Consider the following 12,434-nt stretch of genomic DNA (forward strand, 5'->3'; position numbering starts at 1 on the left):
GTTAAAAATCATTTCATTTATTTGTAAATACTGCTTGCGTAAGTGAAATAACCATGTCTTTATGTTATCTTCCCATAACTGCATGCATACTAAGATGCAAAGTGAAAGAGTAAGGGCCAGCAATACGAGCTCCTAAGGGTCTATTATATTTTACAGCACTGTCAGTCTAACACAGGGAATTTGCTTACAGGAGGGAAGAGCACAGTCACCAATATGCTGTATCTTCTTCACAAAAATGTATAATAGCAGCAGTCATTTTTTGTTAGTCGCTCATCAAGTAGATGATACCAGACCACAATATGGTGGGGGAGGAGGGTATTAAACTGCACACATAGAGGACACTTGCAGCTGTAATGATCAGGTAGGATATATACTGTATGCAGTGTTGAGCACATTTGCTTCTTCAGGAATTGTTGGTGACTGTTTCGCATTAGAGCCTGGGGAAATGTAGCCACAGTCTTGCCTTGGTTGATTATATTTCCAATGACAAAGAGAATAATGCAGGAATGTGTCACGTTTCTGTAACAATTTCATTTTTCCTTTTTTATTTTAGTGGAAAGTTACAGTTGGCTTGTGGATGGATCTGCCGATGAGAAAGTAAAGACGTTTTTAACTGAAGAGCACAGCTTTGATGAATACACAGTGGTATGTTTGAAAAAGTAATTAGGTATAGGTGACAAAAAAATAATAATTTATTGACTTTAATTCTGATTTCCAGACGTTCTGTTTTATTTTTATTTTTTTATATATAATGGTTCTAAATTGGTGCATGTTTAGTATGCCCTTTAGGTATCTCACATTTAAAGGAGAAGTACAGCCAAAGCTCGTTTTGCTGTACTTCTCCTGTGGATCACAGGAGTGCAGTTTGTTTTGCAGTCCTGTGACCCGTCACAGAATCGGTCCAGGCTCCCAACCATAAAGTCCGTATCCGCCAGATCCTCAGACCGACAATCTGGCTCAGCCTCTCAGCAAGCCGCTTAGGGCCTGAGCCGGCCGCTCCCACCCCCTCTACAGCTCAGTGCTACAGTGAGCGAGGAGGGGGCAGAGCAGAGCAATAACGAAAATCTCACCAACCTGTGTGTCACCTATTAAAATCAAAAAATACAAGAAAATAAAAACAAAAAGAAAAGAGAGAATACAAATAGACATACCCTGTCTTAAAAATCTATGTGAAAAAATAGATAGTTATATCACCTCTAACATATCCTTGTGTATTAAATTCATTCAGCTGTATAGACCTAAAGTGCTAGCGTGCCTAGTGTGCAAACTTCATATGTGTAAAGCAAATATTATATGCAAAAACAAGCAATAAGTATAACAAAAAGAGCTCATATGGGTGGTCCCAATCCACAGTTACTTGTGCATAAATAAATTATGTGGTTATAATCACTGGTGAAATGGGTGAACTTCACTCATGCTCCCCCCTCAGATCCACACTCACCAGATGGCTGAACCCCTGCAGGGGTCAAAAGCACCACACATAAAATGCTTCCAATCCTTGTGGGTGATATGCAGTATCTCCTCCCCACCTCACCAAGTATGGTCACTGAATAAATTCACATACTTATGGGCGCACAAAAAGGCATCTCATAGTGTGATTCCATAGATTAAATGTATTGTAATAAATGCTAAAAACACACTTACAATGGTAAGTGAAGAATCAAAGCAAACAGTAAGCAATATGTCCAGGACACCTTGCGTTCATAGGACCAAAGAACCTGAAACCAAAAGTGACGCAATGACGCTTTAAGTCCTGACCTACGCGTTTTGTCAGAATAACATCCTCAGGAGTGGCGCCAATTAACTACACCTCACGATCTGATGGAGCGGTGCCATCTTACTACACCTCACGATCTGATGGAGCAGTGCCATCTTACTACACCTCACAATCTGATGGAGTGGTGCCATCTTACTACACCTCACGATCTGATGGAGCAGTGCCATCTTACTACATCTCACAATCTGATGGCAGAATCTGACAACACACAGATGTGTTGAATTAATTCAGTGTCATCAGTGCATACTTTGTTACATTTTTATTTGTAAAATAAAAAAGTTTTACCCCTAAATTTAAAGGAGTTGTAAAAGCAGAAGGTTTTTGCCTTAAGATAAAAACCATTAAGATAAAAAACCTTTTGTGTGTAGCAGCCACCCCAGCACCCCCTAATACTTTCCTGAGCCCCATCTCTATCCAGCGATGTCCAAGAATGTCTAAGCTGTCCGGTACACTCCTCCTGATTGGCTAAGACACAGCAGCGTCACCATTGGCTTTAACGGCTGTCAGTCAGCCAGGGGAGAGAGGGGATAGGGCCAGGCTGGGGCTCCGTGTCTGAATGTACACACAGAGCTGTGACCCGGCTCCAGTGCCCCCATAGGAAGCTTCTGGCTGTGGGGGTACTCGATAGGAGGGAGGAGTTAGAAGGCGCAAAGAGGGACCTGAGAAGAGGAGGATCCAGGCTGCTCTGTGCAAAACCAACTGCACAGAGCAGGGAATTATAACATGTTTGTTATTTTTGTTTTTCTTTAGACGAGCCTTTACAATTACTTTAATACATTTAAAAGGAAAATGTATACAAAGCTATACAGTATATTTCCTTTAAGCCTGCTGTACTGAATGTATGAAGTGATAACAGCACCTGATTGTGCAGAAGTGCAATTAATCTTTTTATTACATACTTTTCAACATTATCTGTCAGTACTCTTTTTGATGTAACTGATCATAGTGAAGGCTGTTTATAAGTCAAAAGAGTGTTTTAGCACTGCGTTATAGTGTTGGTCATTTTGATCTTTTCTTACAGTTCATAGAACAGTTCCACCGACTGGCCAAGGAAATAATGGGACTGCCCGCACGGGCTCATTTCACTATGGTACAGTTGGATTGTGATGATCTCAAGGAAGGTCTGGCTGACAAGGCCAAAAGCTTTGCCAGCATATTGCTAAAGAGTCTGGTGGAAGACCACAGATCGGAGAATGAAAAGTGAGTAGGATCTCAAGATTTCATCATTTTTCACAGAATATAATAACTGTATAACACAGTGAAGCTGATTTACTAAAGGCACATAGACTGTGTACTTTGGAGGGACATTTGCTCCAGAGCTTAGTAAATGAGGAGAAGCTATGCTGACTTCCATCATCCAATCATGTGCAAGCAAAATGCTTCTTTGCATGTGATTGGGTAGTCTATGCAAAGTTAAGCTTGTGAAGAGAAATTTTTCCAGTCTATAGCAGTTAAAGTCTGACAGAGTTTCTAACCCTTTACTGCTTTGTCCAAAATGAAAATTAACATTTTAGCTGAAGTTTCTTTTAAATAAGTTGGGTAGACAATGCAGGTGAATACTTTCTAGTGCATTGCTTTGGATACCAGTGAGCTCAGAGCCTTGGGTGAGTCTGATTGATGCATCACTCCAATGTCTTTGTGAGTATAATACATATGAAAAATAAAACCCCTTTCTTGTTTGAAGGGAATACAAGTTCAGCTTGTTTATAGTCCAAAAAAGCTCTACAGTGGAATAAGACGCAGTGTACTCTAGTATTTTCATTTGTCACATTCCCAGGCCAGAAATGCATAAGACACATTTTTTATAACTTGAGTAGTGACATCATCATGCTGAACGTGATGTCATTTTTATTTCCTATTAGCATAGGTACACCAATGAAATGCTAATTCTTGTCATGTTGCTGAGATTTGTTATCAGCCTCTTGCGGTCCCTGTACAACAGAGTTTAGACAGGGGTAAGGAGAAGCAGCACAAGGCGCCAATCAGCTGTGCTGCAGTATTCATGTGCTAATGAGGAACATGATGATAGGAGGAGACAGTAGAGTCTAATGCCGCGTACACCCGGTCGGATTTTCCAACAGGAAATGTTCGATGTGAGCTTGTTGTCGGAAAGTCTGACCATGTGTATGCTCCATCGAACATTTCCTGTTGGAATTTCCACCAACAAATGTTTGATAGCAGGTTCTCAAATTTTCCACCAACAAAACTTGTTGTCGGAAAGTCCGATCATGTGTACACAAGTCCGTTGCACAAAAGTTCATGCACGCTCGGAATCAAGCAGAAGGAGCCACACTGGCTATTGAACTTCCTTTTTCTCGGCTCGTTGTACGTGTTATACGTCACCGCGTTCTCACGTTCTGAATTTTTGTCCAACATTTGTGTGACCGTGTGTATGCAAGACAAGTTTAAGCCAACATCCTTTGAACAAAAATCCATGGTTTTGTTGTTGGAATATCCAATTGCATGTATGCGGCATAAGAGTTGAGCTCATCAGTCTGCCGCTTCTCCGTTCACTGTCCAGTCACAGACGTGGGGAGAGACAAGACAGTGCAGTGTTACTGAACTACACAAAGATCAGGTCTCCTGTCCTCCCAGACAGGTCAGTGCTGTGTGTCAGAGCTGTTTAAGTTTCAGGACTGAATGGACAAAAATACACATTTTTGGAAGGTAAAGCTGATCTCATATGTATATTTATTTGGTGTAATTAGCTGTTTAACAAGAAGTCAGATTTAACTTGTGGTTCTGTTAGGTTCTGTCACTAATGCATTATACATGGTTACAGGGCAGTTGCAACATGTTCCATTGTGTTTAGCAGTGGTACTGCCCACCGGATACAACCTGTGGTGTACATTTTGTTGTGGCATGTTCACCACCCATTTCAGCCACCATGTTTGGTTTAGGTGGGCAGTTGGCAAAACCATGGCTTTTTTTGAGGAACATTTCACCCTCATTTCTAATCCACCTTATATTGCAGAATCTGTAAGGAATTTGAGTCCATTAAAATACAGGCATTAAAAGTTCCTGAAACAACAGAAGATGTAATTGCTGAAATTGAATTTGTTGAGGAGGCTAAAACGAAAGGCATTATAGCTTTGAAATCACGAATCTCGGTATGTATACTCTGAAAACAGTAATTATTTTTTGATGTCCTGTACTAAAGTTTTAGAAGAAGTTTCCAATGATGCTCATAGCTTTCAGAAGAAAACCACTGAAAACATGTGGTTTGTCCTCTATTTCCTGTTCACAAATTATCTTTCCAAGGGCTCAAATTTAATACTCTTAAAGGAGCATTATAAAAACCATGTCCAAAGCTGGAATGCTGCATACACACGACTGGATTATCCGGCAGAAAAGATCAGACGGAATAATTTCATCGGATAGTCCGATCATGTGTGGGCTTCATCTGACTTTTTTCTTCAAAAATTCAGACGGACCTAGAAATAGAACATGCTTTAAATCTTTCCAACGGAATCAATTCCTATCGGGAAAACAATATCGTCTGTATGCTATTCCGACGGACCAAATACGACGCAAGGGAAGCTATTGGCTACTGGCTATTGAAGTTTATTTTCTAGTCCCGTCGTACGTCATCGCATTAGAAACAAACGGACTTTGGTGTGATCGCGTGTAGGCAAGTCCGTTCGGTCGGAACTCCGTTGGAAAGACCGTCAGAGTTTATTCTGACGGAAAGTCTGGTCATGTGTATGTGGCATAAGGCACATGATTGGTTCTTTTCCAATCATGGAGCTTCCTTTTCATAGAGAATTCTGTGAACTATCAGAGGCTACACACACACATTTTATGAATGGGTCATAAAATGGCATCCATGGTGTGCCTTCTGGGGATCAGGAATGAATTTATTTTTACCCCACTGTAGCAAGTTGGGCCATGCTTATAGGAACATTTTTTTCTTCCTCTGGATCAACTATAGGTATGCGATTGTGTCTGTGGAGGCTTTCTATTTATTTTTGGTTAAACTAGATGGAGGTTTTCCTTTCTTCAGTTCGACTATTTAACTATGTGTGCATGGCTGTGTGAAGTATAGCAGAGAGATATTATGGTGTGCATTTTTCTTGGCTCCCACAGTGCGTTCTAGGTTGCAGTGGATAATCTACGTTAATTCCCTTCTACTTAGAGAGCAGTTGGCTTATCGCCATCGAAAAACGTTTAAAAAAATGTAACCTCATTTGGCAAAGTTGGCTTGATAACCCAAGTCTCTCCCCTCCACAATTAGTGATGGATAGGTTATTACAATTATAAGACCACTTAGAGTTATCATGGTTATGGCCCAAGTTTGGGAATTTCTCTGTTGTACATCCGAGAGTAGACAAAGGAGACTTCTGAATAATCGTTCCTCAATAAACTCGGGCTGGATTCAAAAAAAGTATAGCTGAGAGCTAACAGCAATATCTGCTCTATGTTATAAATAAGCCCCCTGGAGATGATATTTTTACACATTTTAGGCATTTAAAGCTTTTATTACCCCTTGCATATTCCTCATATGTGCCTGCTGTATCATGTACTTGTATAAAAAAATATCCGGTTCTGTTTGTATTGCTCCGTTTGTGTGAAATCCCTGGTGATCCTGCCAGTCCCTCTGCTTTCCTATTCAAAACTGACTACACTAAACAGAAGAGCACATCATAGTCAGTTCTCTAGCTATGCTGGGAACACAGCCTTCTCTCCTCCAATGATCAGACTTGTCCTGACACTCCCCCGCCGCACAGCCATTCACTGGGGAGCTCAGTGTGCTGGTGCTTCTCCTCTCCAGAGAGAATGTGATCACTTATTAAAAAAAGGGAAAAAAGGTTTGTTTAAAATGTTTTTTTTTATATCTATACAAAAATGTTTTGCCTTTCATTTCTATTTTTAACTGAATGGGTTGTTTTACAAGGTGAGGGTTTACAATCACTTTGATTTTATATTACAGTAATAGCAATCTGGTTTTCTTTAATCCTTTATTATATTCTGTTGCTTTTTTCTTTTTACAGAAATATTCTGTATCTTTAGACTTTGAAATGCCTTTCTTCTTTACTGTAGCCATATCGTTTTTTTATTGCTATACTGTTATTTCCATGGAGAACACATTTGTTACAGCATACGTTTAAAGTATCTTGCTATAACAAGGCTATAGCTTCCATTATTGTTATTGTGTTATATTATTTTTTTCCTTTTTCAGGAATGCCAGAGAAGAATGAATTATCTTCTAGATGTATTTTTATTTTCACCAGAAGACCTTGCACTAAACTCAACAGTGTTATTGTGGCCCAAAAATATTAACCCCGTGTTTGATAAAAATGATGAGGTAAGTGAGATAAAGGGAAATTGTACCAAGAGATGCGATACTCCTAAAACAAGTTGCTGCAAAGTAGTTTTGCCATGAAAGACGTGGATTATTGGTTTTATTACATTCCGTCTTGGCTGGCTAATCCTCTGTTTTTCTCTGGGGTTTGCATTCACTTTTATCCTAGCCAGTGCATGACATTTTTTCTTTAGCTCAGCTGTGATATATTTTAACTTTTTGCTTTATGTTGAACATCACTGAGCCTAAAAGTGAGTTGGCTTTTTCCTTACTGGAAAACCAAAGTGGTTCAAATTCCATATGTAAAATCAGGAGAGGGGGTAATAAAAGTTTCCTACAATGATATGTAAACTATGTGAATGCTTGTTTACCTTTGGGATTTTGGAAGCAGAGGGAGCTTTTACTAAAGGAAGAAATTTAAAGCAGCTGGAAAGTGTTCTGAAAACTCTACTTGGGAGATCTTATTTAAAGTGGTTGTAAAGCTAGAAGGTTTTTTTGCCTTAATGCATCCCATTAAGGTCAGGGTGATGTAGTTGTCGATAAGGCAGGGATCTCTTAAAAAGTAAGAGTTGTAGATATTGAAGCTAAGCACCCCTAAGGGTTAGGGTGGAAAAGTTGCGAAAGCATTTGCAGATGGCCCTTATGAAATATATGAACTAGGTGGGTTCAGAAGCTTGCTAATGGAGGAAAGACTAAAGCCCCATACACACGATCAGATTTTCTGCTGATTTTTATCTTCAGATTTACCAAAACCATATAATATGAGGTCAAACCTTAGGAGTTACAATTTGTATGCAATCAGGCAGGCCCTTGCACTACATGGTTTTGGTAAATCTGAAGACAAAAACCAGCAGAAAATCTGATAGTGTGTATGGGGCTTTAGGGGTTGATTTACTAAAGGCAAATAGACTGTGCAGTTTACAATGTACAGTAACACTCTGCAAGGGCAGTTGCTCCAGAGCTTAGTAAATGAAGTAAAGATTCACTTTGCAAAGAATACCCAATCGCATGCAAGGAAAATAAAAAAAAAAATGCATTTTTGCTTGCGCATGATTAGATGATGGAAGTCAGCAGAGCTTCGCCTCATTTACTAAGCTCTGGAGCACTGCTCTTGTAGAGTGCAACTGCACTTTACAAACTGCACAGTCTATTTGCTTTTAGTAAATCAACCCCATTATCACCTTTCCCATCAAGAGCATTGCCACAGGTGTTGATTTACTAAAGACAAATAGACTGTGCACTTTGCAAAGGGCAGTTGCTGCAATGCTTAGTAAATGAGGTAAAGCTTCATGTGTAAGAGAATTAAAGTCAAGTTCCACCCAAAAAGTGGAACTTCTGCTTTAAGCACTCCTCGCCCCTTTTGGGGAGGGGGAGTGGGTACCTGGTTTTGACAGGTACTTCCTGTCTCACTTCCTGCTTCCATCCTCTCACCACCTAGATGACTCCTCCTTTCCCCCTAGGCGGCCCCTCCCTCTCTTAATTTAACTGCTGTGCTAAAGTATTTATAACAGGCATTAAGGCCTGTTAAAGCCCAACTCCAGGAAAATAAAAACAGTCCACTCTTGCAGTTTACTAGTTTAGTCTAGGGGCATAAAAGGGGAAAATACTTCCCTTACTCCTCACTCCAGCAGACTCCCTTCAGTGCTGCTGCTGTAAGCTGCAACCACCTCCGGCCTCCTAAATGTAAGATGCAGTGTTAATATCCTTGTATTGTATGTAATGGCGTTGGGATTCTGCACACAGACCGGAGCTTTGGGTGGAGGTGGTTGAGCGCTGGAGTGAGGAATCAGGTAAGTGATAGGGCCTGTTCCGTAATCCCCTAGACATAACAGGCAATTAACCCTTGCAATGTAAGGGAAGGAAGGCCTACTGGTTTGATTTTTTCTATTTCATTGAGTTGTGCTTTAAGGACTCTGCTAGAAGTTTACAACAGCTATTAGCCATTTACAGCAACACCAGACCAAGGAATTTTATAAGGACCAATTTGCCATTAAGGGGATTTCAAGATTCTATTGTTGCATTCCTATAGCCGTGTTCTGCTGGGGCTATAGGAGATGTGTCCTATATGAAACTTGCAAATTGTGGACAAATGAGGGTGATACAGGAGGGAGTGGTAGAGGATCCCTGAAAACCACTGTTGTATGGCTGTAAGCTACAGGCTTTAGAGTGATGATGGTGCTCCAGTGTTGTTTCTGCTAAAAGTTGTGTCTCTTTCTTAAAGTTAATTGAAAAGGCCAAGCGTAAAGGTGAGAGTGAACTACTGGGAAAGAGAGAGAAGCTCATGCTGGAGCTGGAGAAGCTGTCACGTCGGATGGAGGAGTTTGCAGAGTGCTCAGAGCTGGATATGATGCAGCAGGTGGGACATCAATATGCTGTGTGATGGCTTCATCTATTTATGTCTTTCATCTTCCTACCATAAGGATAAAGTGGACAAGAGCAGGCAGTAATGCAGTCAATAGAACTTGTCCTAAATGTAATACACGTTTCTACATTTTTTTCTTAGTTGTCTGTTGTAACCTGATGTTTTTTTTTTTTTTGCAAGTAGCACAAGGTAAAACATGATATCAGACAGATAATGTTTTTTTAATGGAAAGATTAGTGTACTTTTAGCAAGCATATACAGTAATTTAAATTACTATTGCAGTAGTTTTTATGTTACATCTAATGAAGAATTGGGGTGAGATATTACTATGAACTGGAGACCTATGAAAAGTGCTAAATACGACTAAATACAATTTTTACTTTGCAATGGGAAAGTAGCTAATCTGCAGTTCAGTATCTGTTCCAACCCATAATAAACCCAGATAAAATCCCAAACTAAATATGGAAAAATCAAACCTTAATGGTCTCTAGGATCTACTCCCTACTGAATCTAAACAAAATCTAAAGATGCAGTGTTTAGGGTAGGGTGGAACCCATAGGAGAGGAACAATTTAGGGGCATGAATAAGTGCTGGATGTACCCCCAAAGGTCATGTTTTCTCTAGTAACCAATAAGAAATAAATTGGCTGTTTCACCCTTCCTATATGCCATACTGACCAACAGAGGAATTAGGGGACTATCCTGGAGCAGAGTTTTTTTTCCTGATTCAGATCTGCTAAGTTATGTAATGCTGGGTAATAGAAGTGGACATGAACACGTTTTATTTTATTGTTTTTACATGTCTGTGTGTTAGCGTGGTAAGGTCCCAAAAAAACTGCACACGTCTTATCTCAGAATTTTTTTTATTCGGATATTGCATTTGTGTGACCAATTTTTATGGAAATAATGTTTAACATCAGAATATACAATCTTATTATCTGTAATGTTCCATCTGGTTGCAGTATGTGGCTGACGTCAGAACAGTTCAGAAACGAATAGCAGATGCCGATGAAACATTGGCTTACATTAATAAAGAAGAAGCATTGTACAAATGGGACCTGACAACCTACCCTGAGCTGGATGCTTTGAAAACTAACATCGACCCATACCAAAAACTGTTTGCTATCATTTATAAGTGGCAGAGAACTGAAAAGAAGTATGTGCTTGTGAAATGCTACGATAAATGCAAGAATCGAATTCAGAAACAAATACATTCATAAATGTGGATTTTTAGCGTATTTATTATGGAAAAATCTGTGGCTCATAATATGTTCATGATGATGATCTCTAATATCTAAAGGATAATTCACTGGACAAGACCCAATTGGCCGCTCTCACCCTCCCCATCAAAATTGTATCCCCACAAACAGTTCTAAGTACTGTGGCCCATGGTTGGACAGCATTTTAGGCTCCTAGTAGCCAAGGGGCTATATAATATTGTGCACAACCCAATTTCTTACAGGCTGACCTGTATACTCTGTGGCAGAAAGACAGCTTATGTGCAGTACTGAACAGCCCACTTCCCTCCTAGAACAAAATGTTGCCCCTGTTAGGCTATAACACTTATGCCGTGTACACACGATTGGCCTTTTTGACAGCAAAGGTCAGACGTAATGAATCCGTCGGACAATTCGATCATGTGTGGGCTCCATCGGACCTTTGCTGTCTGACGGAATTTAGAAATAGAACATGTTTCAAATTTTTCCGTCAGAACTCCTGCCGGACCCAGTTCCTATGGAGATCCACTTGTCTGTATGCTAGTCCGATGGACGAAAACCGACGCTAGGATAGCTATTGGCTACTGGCTATGAACTTCCTTATTCTAGTCCGGTCGTAAATCATCAAGTTCATATTCGTCAGACTTTGGTGTGATTGTGTGTGGCCAAGTCCATTCATTTGGAAAGTCCGTCGGAACCCCGCCGAAAGTCCGTTGGGAAGACCGTCGCACCTAATCTGCCGGAAAGTCCGGTCGTGTGTACACGGCATTAGAGATAGACGACTGTCTGAGCTGTGTTCTTTTTTCAGATATATAATAATAAGGCATGGAAGGGGTAAGGAGAGCTAAATGGACATTGCTTAGTAGAAAGTGCAGTCTTGGTGGGCCCTGTATACAGGCATACCCCACTTTTAAGTACACAATGGGGTTTATTTACTAAAGCTGGAAAGTGCAAAATCAGCCTCACTTCTGCATAGAAACCAATTAGCTTCTAACCCCTGCGTGTTGAATTAAGCTTTGGTAATAAAACCTGGAAGCTCATTGGTTTATATGCAGAAGTGAGCCTGATTTTGCACTTTCCAGCTTTAGTAAATCCCATTGTATACTTAAAAGTGGGATATGCCTGTACCCAGTTGTGTTGATGGTGTGGGATTTTAATAGAACAAAGCTTTTTTCTTCTATCAGTTCTCTGTTTTTTCTTTTCTTTAGGTGGATCGATGGAGCTTTTCTTGACTTGAATGGAGAAAGCATGGAAGCTGAATTGGATGAATTCTTCAGAGAGGTGTATAAGATGATGAAATTTTTCCAGCAGCAGGAAAAGAAGGCAGAGATGGAGAAAAAAAAGACAGCCAAGCATAGGTCATTGACAGATGATAAGGTGGAAGAAGAGAAGAAGGAAAGCCGCATAGTTCTTATGTGTTCTTCCATCATAGATCAAATCAAGTCTTTTAAGGTATACACATTACAGCAGTAAAATGTAGCTTTTACTAGCTTATCTGTGCACATAGCCTCAGCTTAAAGTAGAACTATAGGCAAAACTTATTTTTGGAGGGTCATAACCCATTGTCCCATTGGGGAGATTTCCCTTCACTTTTGGTTCCAAATCTCTGCCAATCAAGAGAATTTCTTGCACCCCCCCCCCCCAAGTCACCATAACTAGTGCCCCCTAGGAAGATTTCCCTCTATTACTTTTCTGGGGATAACCCATATTTGGGATTTTCTTTTACTTTCATTTTCAATGATAATGGTATAATGGACAAATAGAGAGGATGAGGGTT

The 12,434-nt window shown here is 40.1% G+C and overlaps 1 protein-coding gene across 2 annotated transcripts in view; it reads left to right on the forward strand.

The window, feature by feature from the left end:
* DNAH12 (dynein axonemal heavy chain 12) overlaps positions 1–12,434 on the forward strand; it is a 186,091-nt gene that overhangs the window by 38,620 nt on the left and 135,037 nt on the right. For both annotated transcript variants that reach the window (XM_077452022.1, XM_077452023.1), the window contains exons 11-17: positions 554–645; positions 2,799–2,977; positions 4,752–4,887; positions 6,957–7,082; positions 9,301–9,435; positions 10,403–10,596; positions 11,866–12,109. In XM_077452022.1, the coding sequence (XP_077308148.1) occupies positions 554–645; positions 2,799–2,977; positions 4,752–4,887; positions 6,957–7,082; positions 9,301–9,435; positions 10,403–10,596; positions 11,866–12,109 (1,106 nt within the window). The remainder of the gene's footprint in view (positions 1–553; positions 646–2,798; positions 2,978–4,751; positions 4,888–6,956; positions 7,083–9,300; positions 9,436–10,402; positions 10,597–11,865; positions 12,110–12,434) is intronic.

The sequence above is a fragment of the Lithobates pipiens genome, unplaced genomic scaffold (genome assembly GCF_037356315.1).
Source record: "Lithobates pipiens isolate NorthernLeopardFrog02 unplaced genomic scaffold, aLitPip1_a1.2 Scaffold_23, whole genome shotgun sequence".
Classification (NCBI taxonomy): domain Eukaryota; kingdom Metazoa; phylum Chordata; class Amphibia; order Anura; family Ranidae; genus Lithobates; species Lithobates pipiens.